We start from the raw sequence: 27777 nt of genomic DNA, 5'->3' as shown, positions 1-27777 counted from the left end.
GATGCTGATCACAGCACTGAGTATCATGGCCTCACACCCTTGTTCCACACAGAAAGGCATTCTTTAAATCAACATACAGCATATACAACCTAAACATCTATTTTCTCACAGATTGGATAACAATATTTTTTTTCTTTTCAGTCTTCTGTATCTCATCTATGATAGATGAACTCAGGCCCTCTCTAGCTTTGACAAAAAGCTTCTTGACCAATGGGTTAGTTCATTTTATCCTCCCTTTATTATTATCTTTTCCATGCTTATCTAGTACTGTCGCTTATACAAACACCAACTTCTCATTGCAGGCATGCAGAGCTCTAACTAGAAAGAATATGTCATTATCTGCTTCAAAATCCAGCAAAAAGATCAATGTCCTATTGATAACAGAGGATCACAGCACAAAGAAAGAGAAATACTAGTTCTCATTGCTATGAGGTGACTATCATAGCCTCTTTCTTTGTATATTTATGCAGAAGGAAAGGGAAAAAAAAAGGAGATGGACAGAAAGGGTAAGGAGTCCAGCTTGTATTCCAAGGATTTCCTCAGACCCATTTTTTTTTTTTTTTTTCATTTAATGGCTCATCACAGGCATTGAGAGTCAGCAGTTTAGAAGAAACTTAGCAAGCAGACTAAAAACATGGGCCAGTGCTAGACTCAGATTTTGCAAACTATAAAAACTATTCTGGTAGATCTACAAATAATAACTGATTCTGATTGCTTCAAAACAGAGCAGTTCCTGTGCTTATGAGGCAAACTCTTCACATTATTGCTGAGCAACTTGCTTGGAACAGCATCAATCCTCTTATATGTATTAAGAATTATCTTCTTAAATTTGATGCCCTTTATACACTGTAGCTAATAGTACTATGCTTCACAGGTTTAATTCAAACTAAAAATATAGCATGGGCATTTGTCCAAATAGTCTTATAATGAGTTTCATTCAAATTGTGTTACTAACATAATAACTTCCTGGTTTTACGTTTAAACCTTAGGACAAAGAAGACCACTTTCGTGTTCAATATTCAACAATTCTATACTTACCTAAATTGGAAATATTTACTTCTTGCATTTTTCTTATTACCTCTGAAGTTTTAATTTAAAAAAATCACTTAGCATTTGCCTTCGCATCTACAATCTATGACTGATGGCTTTTCTCACAACTTCCACTGTTAGCTCAATGGCTAATTACAAAATTCTTGCTGGTACAAAAGCACCTGTGCTCTCTATAGAATTTCTCTGCTTATTAAAAATTTTTTGAAAATTTATTTTGAAAATTTCCCCCTCTGTTTGTTATTGCAAATTTCTAAAAATCGTTATGAAATCTCAGTAAAAGACCAGAGGAGCTGTGTCTGTTTGAAATGCATAGTTTCCAAAGGTAGATTCTCTTAACTCTGTAATAATAAATCAGAAATAATACAAACTTTGTCAATTCTCTATAAAATGCACTAGCAAGGCCAATATATCAGATATAGATAATGGAAAAAGATCTATAAACACTCAAACAATGAAAAATCCAATATTTTATAAAATTATATTTTAAACATAGACTAGTGGGACATTTTGGTGGGCACAAGTATTACTTGAATTGGATTTTACAAGTAAGAAATGAGTTAAAAGTTCTGTAAAAAAGTATTACTGTAGGTTGCAGCAAATATAGGTAATTTTTAACTTCATTATATATACATATATTTTGATTTTCTGAAATAAGTTGTTTTTTTAATCTGCTCATTACAAAAATTATGGATGTTTCCAACTTTAGATTACGCTGTGGTTTCATTATTGGTTCTTTTCTTAGCACCTGCTTTCAAAGTAGTTTAGGGCTGAAAAAAAAAGAGGCAACATTACAGCTCTCCAAAGCTTTCTATAAATGGTTCCATTTTTTCACTCACTTAGGCTTTGAATACGAAGTTAATTTGAAGCAGTAATTCTTTTTCTTTATTTTACTCTCAAAATTTCACTTTTGAAACCATAGCATGTAATTTTAGGGCTACTTATTCTGTTTTCCTGTTATCAGTGTTACTATGAATTTGAATAGATTAGTATGAGAAGTATATCTAAAATACTTAATACCTTTACTTTAGGCGTTGTGGATGCTTTAGATTTCCTCATACGTGCTACTTTTTATCTTATTGTCCAAAATGCGTAATTTCGGAATTCTTTTTGTGGCTCAGTGAGTTCGATCCCTGGCCTTGCTCAGTGGGTTAAGTATCCCGCCATAGCCACAAGCTGTGGTGTAGGTCACAGCTTGGATCTGGTGTTGCTGTGGCTGTGTTGTAGACTTCAGATGCAGCTCTGATTCAATCCCTAGACTGGGAACTTCCATATGCTTCAGGCATGGACATAAAAAGGAAAAAAATAGTTTAATTTTGCCTCCTAAGTCAGGCAGTAGCACCTTTAATTAGCAAGGGAATAAAGGTATACTTTAATATATGGATGGAGAGACTCTCAACCTTCAGGAGAAAGGCTCTAAGGAGGTATGGAGAGCAAACAAATCTTTTCTTAGAGTATTTCTGGCAGTAGATACCTGGACCCTGGCAGAAGTGTCCTTAGTCTCAGGAAAGAGTGCTGGGTTCTAGGAGGCTATTCTAAACATCCTGAATTACTGGGACAATTTACCATCTTCTACTTTGTCCATTTGTGCCCATGGTAAATGCTTTGCTCTTGGTCTAAAGCTACAGGTCTAATACAGGGTACATCTGGTACATTTCTTTTTCTACTCATGCAAGACAAAATGTACTTTCTTTCCGGTAATGGGCTCACTAACCCAGCAGGGAAAGTGGCTGACTCAAAAACTGCCAAGTGTTGAGTGTCCCAAGGCCTCTGCTAATTTTTACAATGGTGTTGACAGGAAGAAAAAGGTTTATGATTTTTTTTCCCAGTACTATTTTTAAAACTGAGAAATTGACCTGGAAAGAATGAAAAAATAATAGAAAAAACAAACTGAAATTCTTTGAGTTTGGGAGGTCAAAAATGGAGAGTAATGAGAGTTCCATTATGTATTATTATTGTTATTTAAATATTCTTGCCAGAATTTTGATGTGTTTTCCTGGTTGGAAAAAATGATGAACAAGCATAGTTCCATAATGCATATTGATCATTGAAAAGCACATTGCAAGCTAAAAGGAAAAACAACTTAGTCAAGGCTCTTAAAACACAGGCAGGGAATTATGCCAGTAAAGGAAGCTGCTTTCTAGGGAACATAGGGATATATTAGCTTTTGAATGAAGAGGTTAACCACTGAGGCACTTTTTTAGAAGGAGTGGAGAGACAGCAGATAGACAGTGGAAAGACAAAGATAGATAATTCTCCATGATTGGGGACAGGCCTCCATGAGCATCTACACAGGTTATTTTCAAGAACTACATAATTAGAAAGAGTGAAAATTTGCAAAAGACCCTATTAACATTCTTTTTAAGAAGCCGTTATATTTTTCCTCATGTGTCTTATTTTGCATAGACTTTCACACATAAATTCATCTTAGGAGAAATTGGAGGAATATAGTTCTCTTCTGTATCTGCTCTTTATTTTTTCCTAATAAGAGAAAAACTCCAACAGCTTTTTAAGTATTTTGTCAAAATTACTATTTTATGTCTTGCCTTGATATTATGAATTCCATGACAGCAGATATTTTTTCATTCATTTTTGCATAATCAGTGTTTTTAAGTCAAAATATTTATTGAATAAATTAAAAAATTGATATGAATATATTAAGAGATGTATTTAAAACTACAAAACTCATATAAGCAAGCCATTTTTAAAAGCTAATTTGATGTCAGGCCAACATGATTTTGCCAGAATTATATTTCCCATATAATTCAGCTCTAATAGTCTACCTTAAGTTAAGAAAGAATGAAACTCTTTGAAACTGCCAAGATATTTCTAGCCCTCATTTAAATTTGTAGGTAATACATCAAAATTAAGGTCTATTTATTCTAAGGTGTCAATGTGTGTGTATTGTAAATAGGTATTAAAATGACATATTTTTTCAATGTAGAGAATTAACATGTACTAGTAAAATATTTAGAAGAAAAACGTATTAAGAAGGAAAGTATAAAAAAGGAAACTTTAAAGTTTGCAGTCTTATAAGTCTTGAATTAACTAACTTAACATCTTTATCTTTTTCTCTAAATTTCACACTTTAAAAAAGGATTAATTCTATGGGAGTTCCTTTCGTGGCTCATTGGTTAAAGAACCTGACTAGGATCCATAAGGATGTGGGTTCAATCCCTGGCCTTGCTCAGTGGGTCAATTATCTGGCATTTCCATGAGCTGTGGTAAAGGTTGCAGACTTGGCTTGGATCCCTCATTGCTGTTGCTGTGGCATAGGCCGGCAGCTATAGCTCTGACTAGACCCCTAGCCTGGAAACTTCCATATGCCGCAAGTGCGGCCCTAAAAAGCAAAAAATAAAAAAGTCAGTAAAAATTAAAAAAATGAAAAACGAATTCATTCTACGTATAAAGTGTTTTGCTTGCTTTAAAATATATGATAATTTATCATAAACTCAAATGCGTTTGTTACTTTTTTAAAAGAACTTTGCACAAAAAATGAAAAAATGTAGGCACAGGGAGTTGTGTTGTGGCTGAGTAGAAACAAACCTGACCAATATCCATGAGAATGCATGTTTGATCCCTGGCCTTGCTCAGAGGGTTAAGGATCTGGTGTTGCAGTGAGCTGTGGTGTAGGTTCCAGACACAGCTAGCATCTTGCGTTGCTGTGGCTGTGGTGTAGGCAGGCAACTGCAGCTCCCATCTGACTCCTTGCATGGGAACTTCCATGTGCTGCACCTGTGGCCCTAAAAAGCAAAAAAGCAAAAAGCAAAACAACGACAACAACAAAAAAAACGGAGGCACAAAATCAGCTACACAGTGCTATCATTAACACTATATAGTATAACACTATAGTATTATATAATGTTATAGTATTATAATATTACATATACATATATAGTAAAGTACATATATATAATAAAAGCACATACACACAAACATATGTATGTGTGTGTATATATGTATGTATGTGTGTGTATATGTGTATATATATATATATATATATATATATACATATATATTTTTAAGCTGTCTTTCCAGAAACTTTCAAGATGGACTTATTGAGGTAAAATTGACAGGGAGTAAGAGGCACATGTATAAAATGTGATTTGATAAGTTTTAACACATGCATGTATCAGTAAAACCATTGCCACAGTCAAGACAGTAGACATCTCAAATACCAACAGAAGTTCCTTTCCCTAATAACATTCAGTCTGCTGTTTCAGAAATGGAATTGCTTTTAACTTAGCACATACAATGGACATTCAACAAATGGAAATGTAAGAAAATCAATATTAAGTGCTCCAATGCGATTTTTTTTCAGAGAGAAAATTTTATTTAATTTTTGATGCCAATGGCAAGATTGTAATTATGTACTTCTGAATGTGCTCCTGCAGTCTGGAGAGAAAAATAAAGTAAAGTGGCTTCACTTGATAGAAACAGTTTTTTAAACACTTAAGGAAGAATAAAGAAGTATTCATATTAATTTTTTAGGCCATCTCATAAATTGTATTTGAAATGACTTGGTTTTGATATTTCATTACATTTATCTAGTATGCTAATAATGGGCTATAAGAGAGGCTTGTTTTTCATAGGAGAGTTAAGATAAAAAATATTAAACCATTTTTACCTCTCCATTTAGAAGAAAAAATTAGAACACAGCACCACAGTAAACAATAACTTCTTTCCTAGTATATGTACACACATATACTCACACAGACATACATGTTTTTTACATATTTTACTGATATAAAGAATGAGTAGATAACAATTTACAAATAGTAACACATTTCATGCTAAATTTCATATAATCAACTGATTCTTGCAGAAGATCTTCCTTTAATTGGCAAACGACATGCATGGCGCTGATATTTTCATTTATATTAATAAGCAAAGAAAAGCAAAACGAAAGAAGGCATTTTTCAGAGTTTCATTCATTCATCAACAGTTATTTGTTTAATCAGACAGTAATTTTCAAATGCTCTAAGAGCATTTCTTCATTTTTTTTCTGCTATGTTCAATGTAATGACTTTAGATCTGACACATTTTAAGTTTATTCTCTATTGACAATCACTCTCTTAAGTCTGGATTCTCTATTCTCCATCCCTATTCTCTATTCTCATCACTATCTTAAGTCTAGATAATCAACAAATCAGTAACACGGGCCCTGTATGTTTGCTAATTTCTAGGGTGTAAGTCCTTCAAGCTACCAGCCTGATATTACAGAGCATGGAGTTGAAAAGGGATGCCAATGATCCAGGATTACATACTATTTGTACCGTGTACTTACAGTAGATGAAACAATCTTGATAGAATTTACAAGAGTAAAATTAATATATGAATAAATCTTAAGATCATTTACAAGAGTAAAATTAATGATTTTAATATAACTTACTAATTCATAAATTCTTATGCATCAGTTCATACTGATGGTGCTTAGTAAATGGATCATAAAATTCTTGAAAATTTCATAGGTTTTGACAGCATCAGTACCCAGTTGCACATGCAGTGTTGCACCCCCAAACTTAGAAACTATGACCAAAGGTCATTAAGTATTGTGGAACTTAGCCTATTTTAGTAGAAATTTTGCTGTTTAGTAATTAATTACCTGTTTTGTATCCATCTTTGTTAAAGTTAACCTGTTTTCACCAGATTATAAAGTTCTATATCTCCTGATCCTGAATGATTCAATTTTTCCATCGTCTCTTTACATTAAAATACACTGATTTGAAGGTAAAGTACAAAAATCAAATTCTGTTGGCTCCCTGATAAAGATTGAGTAGTACATGAACTGACAGTTGCATGCAGATTTTATTTTTTTCTGAAGGATCAAGGCATGGAAAACAATTATGACAACCAGAACTACTGTTGCAAACTTTTCTCCTCCTCCTCATCTTCCTGCTTTTTCTTCTTTTTTTCTCCTCCAGAGAGAAACCCTCATAACCTGGGCACCCTTAAAATAGAGTCTGCTCTATTATTGATATAATTTATTTTGTTTGTTTATATTCTTTCTGATAGACTTGCTTAAAAAATTGCACTTAAATACTCTTTCTTTCAAGTCCAATTTCATTTTTAAGTGTTTCCCAGCTGCCTTTTTCTTAAATTAAGATTTTTCTTTCCTGCTGGTTGCCTGTAGCCATGACAACAACCTGTACTTAGCCATTGTGAGTCTCTCTCCATCCAGGAGCTTCGGAAAAGCCTGGCAAAATGCCAAGGAAATGTGTTGATTAAGAACTTTGAGTGGTTCCATTGAGTTGTCCATTCTTTGATCCAAATTAGTTCTTTGGTCTTTTTTCTTCCCCTCAAGCAAACTATCTTTCATTTACTTGTTTCAAATTCTGGACCTGGCTATTAGGTGTCAATTCAAGGACCTGTTAAAATAAAATGATCCACTTCAAATATGTCTTTATTTTATGTTCTTCCCTATTTCCTGAAAGTTGATTATGCTGGCATATAGAAGCTACTGTACTACTGTAGAATTTCTGGTACGTCTTTGAAGTTTTGAAATTGTGTTACAAAGGATGGTAATGCAATTGCTTTTTTATGGGTAAAGGAAAGCAAATGGCAGTTGGTGGAGAAGAGAAAAAGGAGTGTGGGATGGGAGTACTAATTTGGAACAGGTGTTGATCATTTTCGCCTAAATTAGGTAGTACAACTAAAAACAAACTGTCTTCTAAAAAACTCAAAGTTAAAAAGGCTAAAAGAAAGCCTTTCCATGAGAGCTCCCACAATCTTTTCCTAAAACAGAAATGTTCACTGTAAAACAGAAGTCGCAAAGTGGTTAAGAGTGGTTGGTTGAAAGTAAGAGCCGAAAGAGAAAACTGCATTTTAGTGATTGGTTTGATTTGGTGAATAAATTGCAATTTTCAGATTCAATTTGTATCAAGAGGCAAAACTCTGTACACCTGCATACCCTGTCACAGTCAGTATCTGGGCACTGAAACAGCCAGTCTTAAATAATCCGTTTCCCTTTCAACAATAATTGCACCCCCATTCCTGAAGCCTCAACCCCAGAGAGGAGAGGAGCCTTTGATGCCTGATTGGCAAGCAATACACCTTTCTATCACTAAGGGAAAGAACACTATGGTTTATAAATTTAAAGACTATCTCAGAAAAGTCTGCCTCCTTGCTTTTAAAAGAGCTGAGGGTGTTGAATGGTTAGAAAGATTCATCTTTATTAAATGTGACTGAAGCCTGGAAGTGTAAGATACTGTTACCTGAAAGAAAGTAAAGAAATCACATTTTGGTTATTTACAGTGCTCACAGTAGCAGGTTGAGTTAAACAGGTGTTCATGGAAGTCATGCATAGTTCCTGGCTAAGGAGATGAGTAGCAAAGTTATTTCACACATTTTTTCACCACCAAGGGGGAGGGGTTGTGTGGAATACCCTTGTCTTCCTAGGCTCTGACTCATGTCCCTGATTACAGAGCTCCTTGTCCATCAGCATTTAGACACTGGAACATTTTTATGAAATGAAGAACTCTTCCAATCTGAGGCCCTAAGGCATGCAAATTAATTAATTTATAGCCATGTTTTCTAACTTTCCACTTGGTGAAATTAACAAAATGGCAACATGAATATTAACCAAAATTGTTGGTAAATATTCACAAAAATGCAAATGGTATATTTCATATATGTATATTGAAAGGAGACAAATTTACCTTTTAAAATGACATCATAATTGGTATAAAAAAGCCACCTCCAAATCCTTTAGTACATTCATAGTACCATATAAAAATTTTAAATGCAGAGATATAAAAGGAAAAAAAATGTAATATATTTCAATGATACTTTTCTACTCTCAAAAACTTTTATAGGGACTTGAATAAAATAAAGCTATACTACTTGACCATAAGTATGCATTCGAGTATTTAATGATTCCTTTTTCCCTATTACATTTATTTATTAAATATTTATTGAGTGTCTGGTACTCAGGCACTGTGCTAGGTGAGAGCAATAAAACTATGAGTGGTTCCTGCAGAAATCCACTTAATCTTCTAAAGAAGGGTTATAGTTATAACAAAATATTCTTCCTTGTCCGCTAGTAGTTGTAGAATATAGCACTATAACCTAAGCAGTTGTCACTTTGTTTCTTGAATTTGAAGCTTGACTAGGTCTGCACTGGGTAACACAGGAATGAGATGCACACCAAATGACAAGAAATGAAAAGGGAGACAAACTTTGAAAGACGCATATGTTTCTTTTATTTCATGTAGGCAAAAGAAAGAGGATAGAAATGCCATATTATAATATGCAGGTGTTTATATAATGAAGACATTGACACTTAATTGTATACTTTGAGCTATTTAGTTTGATCTCAGTTTTCTCATATTTATTTTCACTGGTGTTTTAACTGCCGATAGAAATCTCACATATCCAGATTTTGTGGATTCAAAGTATTCCATAAACCAAATAAAATTTTTCCAAAGTCCCCATATGATTCAGTTTGGCAGATGACAGATACATTATCCATTTAAAACAAAACACATTGTTACTGGTGTTATTATGATGATTCTACTCTCATTACTCTGCATATAATATATTCTAGCAGGCTGGATTGATTTATTTGACCTCCTGTCAGATATTTGTTTATTGACTGAAATCTACATGGCCTTTTTCCCTGTGGGGATTTGGCTAAATTATAAAAGAAACATGCCAAATACATGTTTTACTGTTTTGATTTTTCCAGCTGCTTTCTTGATGGACAGTCTGTTCCTGATTTCTCTCTTTGCTTTGACATCAGTTTGGGAAGAAAAGAATATCTGCATTAGAGTTCCCAAAGTGAGGATACTTTTTCAAGGATTCAAACCTCCTGATCCATATTTTGCTTGCTTAGTGATCCAGATAGATACGATATTGCTTATGTTGCTATGGATTCAACAAAGCTTTACTGGAGCAGTGAATCCAAAGATAATTTTGTCTGTCAGTGTACTTCACTCCTATTTAACTGCAGCTTGTCAGTGGCTGGTGGGGAGAAGGCAGGTGGCTGGATGCATTGACATTAGTCACACATGACATAACATAGTCAAACTGGGATAAGTGAGTATCACACAACCAAATAAAAGCTTTGTTGTTGTTTTTCTGTATTTTATTCACAGATGGATTCCGCCTATAAGCAGTACTTGACTTTTAGAGAAAAGAAACATACGCTACAAACATAGCCTAAAAGAAGAACATAAAATAATTTGGTACATGTATATTCTGGGATATAAAATATAACAAGAATCAAGGGCTTATTTGCATAAAATTTATTAAAAAGTAATTCACTCCAACTTAGAGAATGTGTTCATAGCTAAAGAATTCTTAGTTTGTAAATGGTGGAGGGAGTGTGTCCAATAAAGAAAGTTAGTAGATTAAGGCCAACTCATACAGCTACCATACCCATCCCAGCACTCCTCTTTCCCAGTTAACTGTCATGTAGGCAAAACAGTTCCCTCTTTGTTCCTGGAGTGTGCCTGGGACTCCCGTTTGTTGCTTCTAAAGTTTTGCTCTGTTCCCTCCATGGTTTTCCCGAAGCTTCATCTCTGCCTTCCAAATATCCCCATCTTCTCCAACACTTACCCTGTCTACTGTTGCTTCAATGCTCTCCTTACTCATGAACACTTATTCTGGCCATGGTGGTGTTCTGGCCCTGGGAAATACCAGTGAGAAAATACATGAGCCTTCCCAGGTGAGCTTACACTCTTATGGGAAATCCACTAAAAGTAAACATTGCACTATAAATATATAGACAGTTAAAAAAAAAAAAAAAAAAGACCTATTGCCTGAAGGCAAGTGTTGAGCAAGACCTTACAGGCAAATTCTTGAAATTACATTTTCAAAAAGAAGAGATTCTTGTGTGAACTTTGTAAGGGAGGGCATTTCAAGAAGAGGAAAAAACATATAGCATGAATAATGGGGCTATTCAAGGAGCTCTAATCACCCTAGGACTACCTAAGGAAAAAATGAAAAGCCGGCAGGCACGTGATGATGTCTGTCACGAGACCATATGTTTGTGAAGTCCTGAGATCAAGAATGTTCGTTTTTTTGGCCAGATAAGTGAAGTTCAAACTTAACAATGGTTTCAGTTTTGGGGAAGAGCACAACATGGTCACATTTACATTTCAGAAAGAAAATTTAATTATCAGAATGCGTTATTGAGTTTAGAGGTAGAGAGACTAGAATAGGGGTCATAATGCTGAAGTGAAGGGTGAGAGAGCGATGAGGTGATTAGAGTGAAGACTATGTATGAGGCATGACAAGGTATGGAGGATGAATAGAAGGGAGAGTCTAGAGAGAAATGACGAATACAGCTGCGAGTGCCATCTCTCCTGCCCTTGCACCCACAGGCACAGTACTAACTAATCAGGGTAACAACTGTAGCTAAACCAGGCTATGGCTCAAGAATACAACACTTCCGAAACCCGCCCCCAGTCAATCAGAGGGGCCAAATGAGGAGACATATATTTGCTACGATTGAGATAAAATATTTCTTAATTTGTCATTTTTTCGGGGGGGAAATCTCATAGGAGAATATGTTCAATTTATTAACACAGTATTGGCCATCCCATAACTGTCATGTTGTGCCATTTGTTTTATGTTCCTTTTGAAATGCAATGTGAATCTCTCATTTTAAATTATCTCATTTTTAATTAATTGGGAACCCCAATGATATTATTTACTAATGTAACATTTCGAACATTATTTACATGTAATTAGCCATGAGTCAATTCTTGCTGAACGGATTTGTTAGCTATTTTGGCAATCACGAGGCAATGTCCAAAGAATGGCGACACACAAGAACATATTGCTTGTTAGCGATAGGTGAATTGCTTCAAATCAAACAACATTTGATAAAATAAAAAACAACAAAGGCTTGGATTACTACTAATCAAAGGAAGATATATAAATATGTCTGTGTTGATATATTTGAAATCCAGCTGCGTTGTATATCCACGGATCTTTAAAGTTGTAATTTCTTCTCACTGACACCATTAGTTCTAAATTATTATGTACTTTCTGGAGTATCAATCTGAGATTATTGGATTTGTAATTTTTATCTGTGACAACAAATAAAAACTTTTAACGTTTTGCTTTTCCTTAACACTGCTGACAAGCTCATATCCCCTACAGTTTTAATTACTTATAGACTGTTCACAGTCATAATTTCCTTAAATTCCTGAAGATTTTTTCATTCTTGTTTTGTGAGAAGTTCTTAAAAACAGTCGTTATTTTACATTTGGAATAAACTTAAGTTCTAAAAATATGAAGATGGTAAAAATGTTTTAACTATGATTTATCTTTCACAATTCCCCTTCATAATTGGAATAAAAATGTAAAAATAGAACTATCTCCTCAGTAAATCTGGGATCATGGGCACATACACAGTAACAGGTGGGTACTTCTCCTTTTCCCCTCATGGTGCCCATCTGCTGGTACCCATCTGCCTTATCTTTGTAAACAGGGATATTTTAAACTGTAAGAGAATATCAATGCCTGTAAATTTCTTAGAGAGCAAGATTTATTTAGATTCCCAAAAGTGACAGTATAATTCACTTAAAGTGAAACTTCATTTATAGTAAAGCCGAATGAATGTTCAGATATCTAAAATGTATTGTGTTGTTTAAATTGCATTTTTGGTTTATACAGAGCCACTTTTCTTGGAGCAGAGTTTGCTTATGAAATCAAATTGAATTCTACTCTATTTCTGTTCAACAGATCACGGTTCTGCCCTAAATGAAATCATTCTATTTTTCTAAACAGTGGAAGACAGTGCATGGCCAGCTTTGTCTGTCTCACTCCTGATTCACATTTGCCCATGTATCAGCAGCTTCTTCTTCATATACTGCGGCTATTTCGATAGCATTCACATTGTTAAATTCAGAACCATCGGAGGTTGCATTGATTGTATTGCCCTTCTGAGAGTGCTAGAAATGCTCTCAGAGGACAAAAAAATGTCTTGTAGAAAATATCATTGAGCACTTAATGGATGCCCTTGGGTCCCATGTAGTAGGTGCTATTACTGAAAAAGACTGCAGTGAAAGAAGTACACTCTTGGAGGCTTGTGTGTTACATTCTCATGTAGAACCTACACATAATGTAATAATATAAAAGAGAAAATGCTATTATATCAGATCAATATTGTTATATGAGACTATTGCTGAAAGATTAGCCATGAAACAAGTCAAATGTGCTTGTATTCTGATTTGGATGTGTAGTAGCTTTGGGGATGTAATGAAGCAGTGAACTATTGGAGAGACTATGGGGAATGTGCAAATAAAATTTGCTGAATTGAGACCAAGACTCATTTTCCAGAAGTCTGTCTGCTGAGCTCTATAGAAGACTTGTAGGATTGTAAAGCTTGAGGTAAATTGGCAAGATGATTGGGAAAATGACACAATAACTTTCTCTCATAGAGGCTTTGAGCCAATCTCCTTATTTGTGAATCCAATTTATCAAATTCATCTCTTAAATTATATAGCCTTCTTTTCCTGAGTAGCTCAAATTGTCTTACAGGCATTATCTCATTTGTCCTCATAAAGAGATGGGAAGTTACTATTCAATGAATGCTTCATGGAGTGAATATGTTAATGAATGGAAATTCAAAGTAAGTGTTTTTAATCCTTACTGTATCACCCACTGGCTTTGTGACAATGATAAGTAACTTAACCTCCATTAGTTTTATTTTCTTTATCTCTACCATGGAGAAATAGTCAGACTTTTCATTTAATATCATGGGGCGTGTTGTAAGAAGTCATGCCGATGGATGTTCAAGAGCATTCTTAGAATTCTTCCGAAGAAAAGATATGCAGTAAATTTTAATAAATGTAAGGCCACATTAAAGCATGCTTTCCTATTGAATTAACCTCATCTAAAGGTAGCATATTCTTATAGATATCAGAATTATTTTAATTACAGAAATGAGTTTTAAAATATTTCTTGAGCCAGAAATACTCACCTGGAGTTGCTCTGGTATAGGAGTTACAGAAATGAATGACATGGTTGCTGCTTTTCAAGAACTTCTATCTAGAAAGAACAGACATGCTAAACACTTAATGAAACAAAAAGAGTTGAAAGCTGTAACTATTGACGTAAACAATGTACCAGGGGAGCATAGATGAAATAGAAATTCTTTCTGCTTAGGTGGAATAAAAAGAAAAAATATTCGGGAATAGAAATTAGAGAAAGAGTTTGTGATTAAAATGTAAAGGGCTTGAATAGTAGATATAGATTGAATCCTGGTAATAAAGACTTCAAAGTTTTTAAGACTCTTGCGTGTGATCAATGTACTTAATCTGTTCCGTGTATCTATAATTGTGATGGCAGTGAGAAAAATAGATTAGAAATGAGTTATGGAGAGAAATAGCAACAGAGAAGGATAATTCAAAAGGATCTGATGATTCCTAAGTTGAGCAACTAGGTGGTTTGGTGATACCATTAACCAAATATCAGAAGCGAAAAGAAGAAAGCCTAAATAGAAGTAAAGGAATAAGACAGTATTATTTTTCTAAATTAAGTTTAATATTCCTCTGCATGCACATTCTAATCTTCACTTAAAATTCAGGTTTTATATATATATATATTTTTTTTTGTTTTGTTTTGTTTTTTTGCTATATATTGGGCCACTGCCGCGGCATATGGAGGTTCCCAGGCTAGGGGTCGAATCGGAGCTGTAGCCACCGGCCTACGCCAGAGCCACAGCAACGCTGGATCCGAGCCGCGTCTGCAACCTACACCACAGCTCATGGCAACGCCGGATCGTTAACCCACTGAGCAAGGGCAGGGACCAAACCCACAACCTCATGGTTCCTAGTTGGATTCGTTAACCACTGCGCCATGATGGGAACTCCCAGTTTATATTTTTAATATCAATCCAAATAGCTGCACCTTTGACAGGGATCTATGTTTACTTGATAACAATGGAGCCATGGAGGCCAGTGTGCCTGTCCAAGGAGAACAGGGGAAGCAAATACAAGATAGTGAAAACCAAATCTAACATTTAAGGGGTTACTCACACAGGAGATGATCATGTAGATAGCAGAAAAAAAACCATAAATGAAAAGCTAAAAGTGAATAGTGCCATGGAAACTCTAGAAGAAAATCTCAACAAAGGAGGAATATGCCATTATTAAATGTTTTAGTAATGTCAGCAGAGTTGACTGAAGCCAAAACTCATTTTGTAGACCAATCATTGATTTCTTTTTGAAACTGACAATCACAAATTCACTGTAGGGTGGGAGGCAATGATAATATTATAGTAAAAAGAAGGTAAAGCTAGACAATTAACTTTCAAGAGATTTAGTAACTAAGGAAAGGAGAGATGAGGCTGCTTCTTGAAGAGAAACTAGGCTCAAAAGAGGTCTTTGACAAGGAAGGACTTTTTAAATATCTACAAGCAAAGAAGTAGTGGGTGGAGGCAATGGATTTCAGGAGGGAGAATACAGCATTCTTAGAATCAAAAGTGGGAGAGGTGTAGGATCAAAAACACAGTTCAAAACTAATCGAGCCACTTCTTCACAAGAGACTGTAAAGGTGCTGGCTAATAGTGATACAGAAATAGGTCACCTGCTCAAGGGTCGCTTATGTGTTTGGTGGGAGGTGGGACTGCGTATTTTGTGTAGGGTGCTTGTAACTCAGCACTTTGTTCAAGGAAATGGGACAGGAAGCCGAGAAGATGTAATTAGGTGTGCTTCGAAATTCTGAGATAAAAGCAGTGATATCTTCAAAGGACATCCAGCCTTCAGGCAAGTAGAGCAATAGAGAAAATGTTCTGGGGGAAATATTGAGGATGCCCATTTTTTCTTAGCAAGTGAATAAAAGTTCTAGAGGACAATCAACCTAGAAAGGACATTTTGCAAGCAAAGAGATACTAAAGGTCTAGTGTGGGACTGTGCATGCGCTGCCCAAGGCTCTGCCTACATCTTCAAACTGCCAGTTCTTTGTTTTCACAAAGAACGTCAATAAAATACAATTTGAGGTATTAGCCAGACCCAACATAGCTGTCTGGAGGTAATATTCTTGCAAGAGGTGGCTGTTGGAAATTATAGAAAGTGATCCTGATTTTGGTGGGTATGAATAACTTGCCTAAGGTTCAAGGAAGGCAAAAGAAGTTGTGAAATGCTGACAGATTTTAAATTTGAACAGGAAAAGTCTCTTTCTTTGATCTGGGTTTTAAGGCTTGAAGTATTAAAGATACCCAACTATTTCTGAGGAACAAGTCAGCAGAACCGAAATGGGCTGATGGCAGAGTGCTGGTTACGCACTGAAAATTAGGACAAGGTTGTGAGATCTAGGGAATGCTCACCTCACAAGGGCCACCCCTTCCATCCCCATATCTGTCTTCCACACTCAGGGCCTTTGGTCTCTTGGCTACCTTAGCTTTTCTCATAGTTAAAATCGGTCATCTTAGGCTAAACCTATTTTCATGCAACCTAAACTTGGGTTTATGCTGAACATTTTATTTCTCCTATTTAGCTTCTGAATTTTTTCCTTATTCATCAGCTGTGGGTAGAACTCACCCAAAGGCAACCAATCAGGGAAGAGTGAATAATAGCTGAAGGATATTAAGTGAGCAGTTTCAGTCTATGCAGAAATAATAGGCTTTGTGATCAACACATGGGTTTCAATAATACATTTTTCAAAAAATATTTTGTTGTTTATAGCATATAAAAGTCAAAACCTTGATCTACTTCTAGGAGTTTATATCAATGAAAAAAATTGGAGATGTGGAGAAATAATGATCCATAGAGGTTATCAAAAATTGATAAGTTGTTAAATATATGTTTATAGCACATCCATAGAATGAAATGTTTTTTTTTTTTAACTTGATATTTAACGCTATTGGAAAAAATGCTTTCCAAAAATGCGTTCCAAAGAATGATCTGTATTTTAGTGGAGAGAAATATATATAGAGTGTGTATGTGTGTGTGTGTGTGTTTGTGTGTGTGAGAGAGAGACAAGCACGTGCTTAGGAGAAATCCTAGAAAAACTACAATATAATTTTCACATTGGTTGTTTCTGAGTGGTGGTTTCATGGACGATTTATGCTTTTCCAATACATTTACCTGGATATGCTAATTTTTTATAGTGACTATTACTTTTCTTATTAATAAAAAAGAATACTTACGTGATCACAGTTAAAATTTTGTTAGACCACAATTTTTATGGCATGCGTGCACACACACACACACACACACACACACACGCACTTTGATACATTATCTGGTTTTTAAATGAATACAGTGACTTCACCTAGTAATTGGGCCTAATTATCTCCTGCAGGTCTAGGAAGTGTGTTCTTTTTACCATGATGTCTAATGCCAGCCAATTTACACCTAGGTCCTCTAGAATTGATCTTCTGGGCCTTTTATGATATAATAACAGTTTATAATTTTCTCAGCAATGGGCTCTTTAATCTTTCTACACACAAAATAGGGGAAATATTTGTCAATTACTGAGTGCTTTGGTGTTAACCATTTGATTTAGCTGGTTGGCACAATGATGGGGTAGGAGCTGGATGAATCAGGGGCTGTCTTTGCTGTTCAGGAGGTGGAAAACAATGTGATTCACTAGCCACTCAATTTATCTGTAGTCTTCCTGTTCATTAGTCCATGAATAGTATAAACTGGATGAAACAATGATTCAGAATTTTCATATCAGCGTTCATTCAGCAGAAGAAATCCTGAGGTCCCATAGTTTGTTTCACTTCTTTCTTTCCTTCTTCCATCTATGGAAAATTGGAAAAAAATAATTAAAGACAGTCGGTAATAACTTGCTTGTTGTACCTTGGAAAAGAATGTACTTTGTTAAAGGAAACCCAGTGGCCCAGTTTATTCTCATTCTTCCTCTTTCTCTCAGGAGCACACATGCACATGCCTACAGACCTGCAACCAGATATTTAAATGTCATTTTGCTGATGTGACGGTAGCTTAAATCTCACTGAGTCTCTGAGACATCAATCATGCAACTATTATCAATAATACTATTAAAGAAATAAAAGCTTTTGTGCTTTAATATGAGCCAGATGCTTTATAACATGCCACGCACAAATTACTCCTTATTGATAGCTTTCAATATTAATTTCCTAATGTTTATACTGGGTATGGAGTTCCTGTTGTGACACAGTGGAAACGAATCTGACTAGTAACCATGAGGTTGTAGGTTTGATCCCTGGCCTTGCCCAGTGTGTTAAGGATCTGGCATTGCCATGAACTGTGGTGTGGTGTCAAAGATGTGGCTCAGATCTGATGTTGCTATAGCTGTGGTGTAGGCTAAACAGCCAGAGCTCTGATTTGACCCTTAGCCTGGGAACGTCCATATGCCAAGAGTGTGGCCCTAAAAAGTGAAAAAAAAAATTATGCTGAATAGTCATCTATTTTAAAAGTTTATTAAAGGGTTAATTTAATTTTTCTTAGATGAATTTCTTTTTAACAATACCGATGGGATCACTCTTCAAAGATTCTGTTAAATCAATTCTTTCAAGATTTAATGCTCTTAGAAAACTTATATAAGTGATAGGCTGATTTCAAAATTGCCTAAAGAAAGAAAGGAAGGATGGAAGTGAGAGAAGAAGGAAGGCAGGAAGGGATTTAGTGTTCTGCATAGAATGCTCTATTCAAAGCAAGGTCCTGAATTGATTCTTAGTTTCACTATTTAATTGATAATTGAACTGAAAGATGTTCTCTTCAGAAAGTTGTAAAGAAGAGTTGCAATGCTGTTTCTTCCTCTGGAAAAGAAAGGTCCATTTAAAAATAAGTACTTTGTGGAGTTTCCGTTGTGGCACAGCAGAAATGAATCTGACTAGGAACCATGAGGTTGTGGGTTCGATCCCTGGCCTCGCTCAGTGGGTTAAGGATCTGGTGTTGCCATGAGCTATGGTGTAGGTCACAGACACAGCTCAGATCTGGTCTTGCTGTGGCTCTGGCGTAGGCTGGCAGCAACAGCTCCAATTAGATTCCTAGCCTGAGAACCTCATATGCCGTGGATGTGGCCCTATAAAGACAAAAAGACTAAATAAATAAATAAATAAAAATAAGCCCTTTTTTATTTTAGAGTAGGGGGTTGCTGATATAAATAGTCACCTAACCATATTGTCAAGTAATAGGAGATCTAAATGTGAACACTTCCATCATGAGCAAAAGATTTTTGCAGGATAATTTCATGAAGAACAGCCAATGGCATCCAGTTCTTCAGCCATCATGCATGACTCTAAGTCACTTTTAAAATCTGTTGGTATGTCTATTTTTCTATGTTACTTTAATTGGATGAGTCTTTAAGCGGCTTCTCTGATTGAAAATGAAATGTCTCTGATCTTATTACAATGGTCTTCTGATGTTTTATATGGCAACATTCTCTTGTGTAGTTGTGCTGGATTGATGCTGCAGAAGACATTTAATTATTAACACACCAAAAATACTGCTCAGTAGCACCATCAATTTAAGGTATTAACAGATATCTAATGAAAAGCATTTTAGCAAAACTTCCATCTCCCAAGATAAGAATAAAATGATTTTGTTTTAGAAAACTAGTAATTATTTTAGTATCCCTGTTACATGAAGTGAATAAAAAACCTTTAATACATGATAAAATTCTGTAATAAAATATAACTAATATTCAGGTCCATTAGACTTTAAACTGTAAATGTAGGATAGGGATGCCAGTTTTTCTGTTTCTTTGTGGTAACAGTGAAGAGAGCATGTGCCTAATAAATATTATGGATGACAGTTAAGTAAACATTTGATAATATTTTACCATAGATTAAAATGAGCAATAAAAATGATGTAAGAAAACAATGTGGCAATATTTTAAGTAGAGTCAGAAGTTGTTTTTGCCCACAGGTTGTGCATATGTCTTACATTCTCTTTATTCAGTTTTATATTTTTATAGGGAATTGTATTAGTCACCTCTCTCTAGGTCACATGAATATTATGATGAATATCACAGTATCTGTGATTGAATCTATGGAAGGGTAACTGGCAGGGAGTAATAACTGAGTATTTAATCCTTCTGGTTCAGAAAATTGGAAGTCAAATAATCTCACAGTTGACTTTTATACCAGTTTCTACCTCCTGCCACCGGTAACTGATCTGAGTTTGAATTGCTTTCCTATAAAGTCCAGGGAATGTTAATGTTCACTGGGGTGAATCTGTCTTTGCGGAAGGAAATCTCTGCATGAGTCAAGAGTTGTCACACGTTGGCCAATGCATACATTTGTACAGAAAAGATTATTGCAAATAGACCAGCAAAGTCTATTAATATGGAATTCTAATTGGACACTCATAATAATAATAGCATTCATCACAATCAGTTAACTAGTATTTCATCAGTCTGGAAGCTATAAAAAATGACTTTTCTGATATTCCTCAATTTCATTCTTCCAATGTACTTGTTCACAGTCGTGTAGTGCCATTATCCATAGTAGGTGTTACCGCGCTATCCTGTCTTGTGGGCTTTTTAGGCAGCAGAGAGAAGACTAATGATTGAAAGGACCACCCCCACACCCACTGCACTGCAACATAATGGATTGCAGCTTCCAGTTCAGCTGATTAAGGGTTAAGATCTTGGAATCTTGCAGTTTGAATGTGAATTCTTAATCTGTATTGGTTGAGGAAATTTGAGAAAGTTAAGCTTTTTAGGTCTCGGTTTTATCTTAAAACAACAGCAGTCTTTGCACCAATGACAGTAGCTTGGTTTAGCAGAAATCCAAGATTAGAATGAAATATATGTATAAAGCCTTTAGCACAGTGCCTGCCAGTTAGTAAGTCTTCAATAAATATCAGCTGCTATTGATATAGTTATTTTCTTGAACTTAATTAATTTATTCTTCACATTTCCCTCACACAGTTAGTTAATTGCTATCTTGGCAAAGTAATGCTCAAAAGGATTTTTCATTCATTCTCTTTAGGGAGAAACCCATATAAAGAACAAGTAGCAACACAAAGCAGTTGACATTTGACAAAACAAGAGCTAGATTAGTCTAGTAAATAAAGAAATGATCTTGATAGTGAAGGATGGGTGGAATTTTCTGTGAGAGAGAAGCATGTGCAGAGTGAGGGCTGGAGGACTTACTAGCTATTTGGGACAGAACAGACAGGGCACATAAATGAAAAGAAGTTTAACACTCACATAAATCAATGAAAAGCCCTAGATGCCTAGCAGTGAGAGAAGATCCAGACTTTGTGTGACTTGAAACATATATTTTAGGGCTCTTTTTAAGAAAAAGAATACATGTTAATTACTAAGCCCTGGAAGAGACTTGGACAAGTTAGGGGCCTTAAACCTGATGTGTAACTCACTCTATATCCATGTTTGTCTGAAAAGAGAAGTATTCATCAAGTGTGATAAAATGAGTATGGCAGCCTAAGGTAAAGGACAGCTTTGAAATCTTGGAAGAGGAGTTGAGAACTGTATTACAGCAATATTTCTAAAAGTGTGTTTCCAGCACCAGCACCATTAACCTCATACAGGAACTTTTTAGGAAGGCAAATTCTAGGGCTTGACCCCACATCTTCTAATTCATAAATGTTGAGGCAGGCAACCTGCTTTGTTTGTTTTTTTGGGGCTGCACCTGAGGCAAGTGGAAGTTCCCAGGCTAGGGATCTAATCAGAGCTGCAAGTGCCAGCCTATGCCATAGCCACAGCAATACCAGATCTGAGCTGTGTCTGTGACCTACACCACAGCTCATGGCAATGCCGATCCTTTATCCACTGATACAGGATTCAACCTGTATCCCCATGGATACTAGTTGGATTTGTTTCCCCTGAGCCAGGACGGGAACTCCCACAACCTGTGTTTTAACAAGCGCCCTCCCCAGAGCCCGCTGTGATTAGGGTGCATGCTAAAATTGGAGAATTCACCGTTTTAGAAGGGAAGTCCTTAGCTGCCTGTGGTGAAGATGGGTTGGGTAACAGGCATTTTATATTATATATTCAGCATTGGCTAGATGAGAGCAGATAGGCAGTGCTGATTCTGTTACATTGGGAAGTATATAAGAGGATATATAAGAATAGGGGAATTGATGAGATTGGATGCTGCATTTTGAGTGTGAAGGAAGTTTATTTCAGGTGTCCAGATTGCTTTGGACAGCAACAATGAAGTAGGGAGAGGTGCTTGCTGGAAGGAGGAGGTGGAATTGATATATGGGAGAAGGTATAGAAAATGCTATTTTAAATGAGAAACCCAACTGAGACATGTTCAGTACAAGTTATAAGTTCTTTTCAATTCTGTCTTGGAGGTGTCCCCTGGAGTTTTAATTTGATGGTGGGACTCACTCAAGGCTGACATCCTCCCAAATTTGGTGACCCAGGAAGGGCCAAGAGGAGGCCTTCAAGATTTAGGCTGCAACAGGTGACATAAAGATGCAAGATTAGAGGAAGGAGGGCCTGGGCCTCTGCAGTTTCCTGGGGTCCTTGCCACTCAAATTGGGCAGGAGTTTATATCAGAACTGGTGCCCTGAGTATACTGAGGAGGAAGAGTCAAAGCTGAAGATGAACAAACTGTAGAACCACTCAGGGGCATCAGAAAATGAAGATTCTACAATAGCACAGATTTTTGTTGTTGAACAGTTACACTATCTAGAGAGGTATAGCATTTTTTATGTTTCTACAACTATATATATATGTTTATATGAATATATGTGCATATATGTATGTGTGTATATACATGTATGTATATATATGCATGAATATACATACACATATATGTGTGTATTTACACACTCACACATATATACTATCCCTACTTAACACAATTACTAAAAGAATAAAATTATAACTTTATATTTATAATTATAATTTTATTCTTTTAGCAATTGCATAAATAGGGCCAGTATTATTATCCCTGTTTTTGAGATAAGAAGAGGGATGCCCAGAAAAGGAAAATACCTCCATCAGTTTTTTAAAATAATTCTGGTTTGTGCATGCTGTCTCTGAGATATCAATGAGTTATCTAAGTAAAATATATTTAGTAGCCATATATGTGAAAGGGACTGGAGTTATTGCAAGGACTGGAGGTACATGGTTAGCATATTTCCTGGATAACAATATAATACAAAGCAAACCAATATGTACTTACACACCCCCATCACCCCACAAAAAATAACAATTTTATAGATTGTACACTAGCTGATTTCTCCTTTCTCAAATTGTTTACATAGAAAAGAAATGTGATACAGTTCTTTTCCCAGTGGGTAGCTATTACTTAAAAGAAATTCAACTATTGGTTATAGTGCTTTTTACTTTCCAGTGACTTTGAATAGGCTCTAGCAATTTTAACTGCTATAGTGAATGTAAACAGAAACAAAAGATTTGTTGAACACTTTTCATTATTTTGTTCCACATTATTATGTTTCTGTTTCATTCTCTTATTCCAAAATCTACATATTATATCTAATGATGATCGAGAATTATTCTAACTTTAATAAAATGGGCCTATTTTATATGTATCTTTGAAGTATGTGTATAATAAATCTACTTGTCTCTTGCAATGGATGCAAATATGAATGGTGAAGTAAGCTTTGATTAGAAGACTTGTGTATAATCACACAAGACCAAGAAGCATTTTTCATACATCAGTTGTTTCCAAAGGAGTGGTATAATTGCATTTTGTGTATTTAATGGTGTAAAGTTGATATACTCATGACTGCCCAACCACTTTCAAATTGGCTATGATACACATTAGGAAAGACACCTGAACACAAGCATTAGCCAGAGGCACGAGTGCTCAGAGGTACATACATCCTGGGGTTTGGTCACACAAATTGCATTAGAACATGGAAACAAAAGTGGATATAACCCGCATGTACAAATGAGGATTCTTATTCAAATTCCTTTGCATGTCCTGAACATAAACCTGGTTAGTAACTTTATGTTGAGTGGCTGAGTGAGTGAACAGAAGTTTATTTTTCTTTCTCTCTGTATTCTATGCTCAGAAGATTCAAGGAAAGAATAGTGAGGGTTTTAAATTATGCCACAAATGCAGATATACTGAAAATATTTTCTAAGCCAAATTAATGTAGTATTTATATACATAAAATGTTAAAATCACTTATTTACACATATTGTAAGTTGATAAATTAAATAAAATTAATGATTTAAAAATTAAATATTTCTAAACCACTCATAATCTCACTATTTTATCCTGAGTAATGTTTGAACCTTTAGGTTTTTTGTGCTCAGACATAAGTGTATTTAGAGATTTATTATTTCAATGGGCAGAAATAATTTGTTATTATTTTTTATTGCCAGGATATATTTTTATTTTTTAAATTACTTAATAAATTTTATTTCACTTATAAGTGTACAGCAATCATCACAACCAAATTTTACAGCATTTCCATCCCAAACCCTCAGTGCATCCCCCCACCTCCAACTGGTTTCATTTGGAAACCATAAGTTTTTCAAAGTCTGTGAGTCAGTAGCTGTTCTGCAAAGAAGTTTATTATGTCCTTTTTTCAGATTCCACATGTCAGTGAAAGCATTTGATGTTAGTATCTCATTGTCTGACTGACTTCACTTAGCATAATAATTTCTAGGTTCATCCATGTTGCTAAAAATGCTGGTATTTCTTTCCTTTTAATGGCTGAGTAATATTCCATTGTGTATATGTACCACTTATTCTTTATCCACTCCTCTGTCAATAGACATTTAGGTTGTTTCCCTGTCTTGGCTATTGCAAATAGTGCTGCAATGAACACTGGAATACATGTGTCTTTTTTGAGTCACGGTTTTCTCTGGATAGATGCCCAGGAATGGGATTGCTAGATCAAATGGTAGTTCTATTTTTCATTTTCTGAGGAATTTTCCACAGTGGTTGCACCAATTTACAATCCCACCAACAGTGTAGTAGGGTTCCTTTTTCTCCAGACCTTCTCCAGCACTTATTGTTTGTGGACTTTTTGATGATGGCCATTCAGGCCAGTGTAAGGTGGCACATCATAGTGGTATCATTTGTTATTTTTAACTTAAAATTGTATCTTACAATATTTCCAAAGGTCTTCACATTTTTACTATTATTACTATAATGGTTACACAATAGTCAATGTAATAACATTGAATTAATACTGTGAGATACATCTAGCCATTCCAACTCTTGTCATTGATATTACTGCTATAAAAAGTTTTGGAGAATAGCTCTTTCTACTGCTACAAACTTAGGAAATTTTTCCAGGAAAAAACGTTTTAGAATAAGTTATGATGCTCTTTGGAATATTCCCATGTAATATATTTACACAATGGAGGTATTGTTGAAGCTTGAACATCTGTAAAGAGAGTGATCTTAACTCTGGAGGCCCAGTTAGGCTTAGATGGATTTCTCCTTTAGAAAGTATTTTTCCCTTTGAAATTATTTCATTTCCCTTTAAAATTGAATTATTTATTATATATTTTAAAAATATATGAAAATACATTCCCTTTAGTTATAAACATTATTTATAAACTTATTAAAATATATAATGTATAGTTTTATATCTAATTATAAAATATAATATTACATATAGTAATATTTACTACATAATAGCTAAATAAGTGAAAATTACATCCAAATTAATGGTCACAAACAGATGATTTTAGAATAAATGACCTTAATATAATTTATAAAGCTAAAAAAGCCTGTCTTTAAACATGTCCTTTCACTGATCTTCCCTCTTCTTCTAGGTTTTCGAGTTCCAAGTGATGGTCCAAAGATCAATGCGGAAGGGATCATATAAAATCACCAGGGATATAGCTAAAAATACTTATTTCCAGATCTCATCAACCATTTGATGAGGGGTTGAGGCTTGGGAATCGGTATTTTTAGTAAGTTCCCAAGGTAATTCAGACAGAATTCAGAACCATGACCTAGATTACCAGAGAACCTTACTCCACTTCTCTTTGGTTTGATAGTCCTTACATCCTGCTATGGTCCATCCTCCAAAGTTCAAATAGACCCCGTCCTCTTGGACTTCAGGCATTATTATTTTTCGTCCTATGAACTTCAATTTTAATCCCTTTATTTAATGATACCCACTATTTCTTTTTAGATTTATCATCTGACCCTGGTATAAAAACATTTCTGGACACCAGGCAGGGCTAAAGACCTGTGAAGTAAGCAGAAATAAAATATTTAAAAGACCTTGAAATATCTTCATTCCTTCACTCTCACTGACAGAAAGCAATCATTATCTGCTACCTAGTAAAATTCATTCTTAGTGTTTGGAAATTAGGAATGTGCACTTTGTCTCTGGAAGACATTTTAAAATGTACCTATTGACATTATCATGGTTTAATTTAATATGATTGCCTGGAGAGTTTGTAAGCAAGTAAACAAAATGATCCATTGGATCTGAGAGGCCAGCCACAAGAGGCACCCCTGGAATGTTGGAGGGAAATGAAAGGTTTACTTAAAGTTTTAGAGAAGGAGTGTGGGAGAGGAGAGGATGAGTCAGTCTTAAGACAAAGTCATAAATGGTGCAGACTGAGTTGTGCAGAAAAGCCCAGCCCACCCTGTTTTTGCCTAGGTACACTGTTAGCCAAGCACACTTAAACAAATCCTCAAAATGGAAAACCACCCATCTAAAGCAATTTCACATAATAAAGTCCCCTCATTTCACCAAATCAATTTCCCCTCCTGATGCCTCTTCCTACCACTTTTCCATAGATATCTTAGTTTTGAGGAAGTGAATCAGTAGAGAAAGCAATTGGATGTTCCCACAAGCTGACATGTCTCTAACTCTGCTTGTTTTGTTTTGTTTTTCAAATTTCCTTCAATCTCCTGTGTGAAGTTTTTAAATAGGAAACACTTGCTGCTCAATCTCTTCCATATGCCACCACTCCTTTTCAAAGGGGCCCTTCTTTAATATCCACTAATTACAGCAAGGATGAAGAAAATCCCACAAATAATCTGGAAAAATAATACTTATTGTTAGGTAACCACTTCAAAGTATGTATTTTTTAAAAAAATTAGACATTGACATTCACGGTTAGAAATAACTGATTTGAAGATTCATTGTCCAATGCTAATGCTAATGCCAATAATAATAATGATAACAGCAGCTCAAGCATTTATTTATCTGTTGTCGAATGTCAGGTAAAACAAGAGCCTTAAATAAAACAGCTCATTTAATCAAGCCCAAATCTTATGAATCTAATATTTTTATCTTTGTGCCCATTATGCCAAGGAAATTCAAGCAGAAATAATTCAAGAATTTCTCATGTAGTACATTGACCAAGTAAAAGAAACTGGATTTTAATCTGGACTCCATGGAAGCCTGCAATCTACTGCTTACTGCCAAACATATTTCTTCTAAAATGTGTTCTTTGTAATGATATGTTCACAACAACATGCAAGATATACATTCCTTTTTGATTTAAGAAACTCATATTTTGTGTGAATATTTTAAGAGAATCTAATTAACGTATAGTATGATGGAAAGTTTTTAAATCTTTAGTGTGTCTTTTAACCATATGTTTGCACTAAGCAGATAAATATATCAAAGAGAAAAAAAGTTAATTTTTTCCTCTGTGACCTGCTTCCTTCTATGGAATAAATCAGGGCCCTGATAACACCACACTGCAGAATAGGGGCATTTTTCAAAGGCATTTTTCTCCTCTCAGTTTCTCAAAGAACTTCATCAAAACTAATGGGACTATAGAGAAGATATATCAGAGGCTCAGTCAGTTCTGTTAGATCTCCTCTGCATGTGGGATCAGGCACATCCATCTGCCTTCCCTAGAGACTAGTAGGATAGAGAACTCGTGACAGATATTATGCCTCTTCAA

At 35.2% G+C, this 27777-nt stretch overlaps 1 protein-coding gene across 13 annotated transcripts in view; it reads left to right on the top strand.

Moving 5' to 3' along the window:
* The window catches only part of PCDH9 (protocadherin 9), a 941384-nt gene that overhangs the window by 205438 nt on the left and 708169 nt on the right, over positions 1-27777 (top strand). The window contains exon 3 of one of the 13 annotated variants that reach the window (XR_014819605.1): positions 13540-13630. The exons of 11 other annotated variants lie outside the window; for them this stretch is intronic. Coding sequence is in view for 1 of the 2 variants with exons in the window: in XM_084981916.1 (XP_084838042.1) it covers positions 13540-13563 (24 nt within the window). In the remaining variant the exon portion in view is untranslated. Of the gene's footprint in view, positions 1-13539; positions 14492-27777 lie in introns of those variants that run through there. One more of the 13 variants, XM_084981916.1, reaches the window with a different exon arrangement.

Source organism: Sus scrofa, chromosome 11 (assembly GCF_054392235.1).
Source record: "Sus scrofa isolate SSC_HxYL_T2T_F1_AM1 chromosome 11, Sscrofa_HxYL_maternal_Yorkshire_Landrace_v2.0, whole genome shotgun sequence".
In the NCBI taxonomy this organism is placed as follows: domain Eukaryota; kingdom Metazoa; phylum Chordata; class Mammalia; order Artiodactyla; family Suidae; genus Sus; species Sus scrofa.
This window is presented reverse-complemented; position numbering and strand designations above follow the sequence as displayed.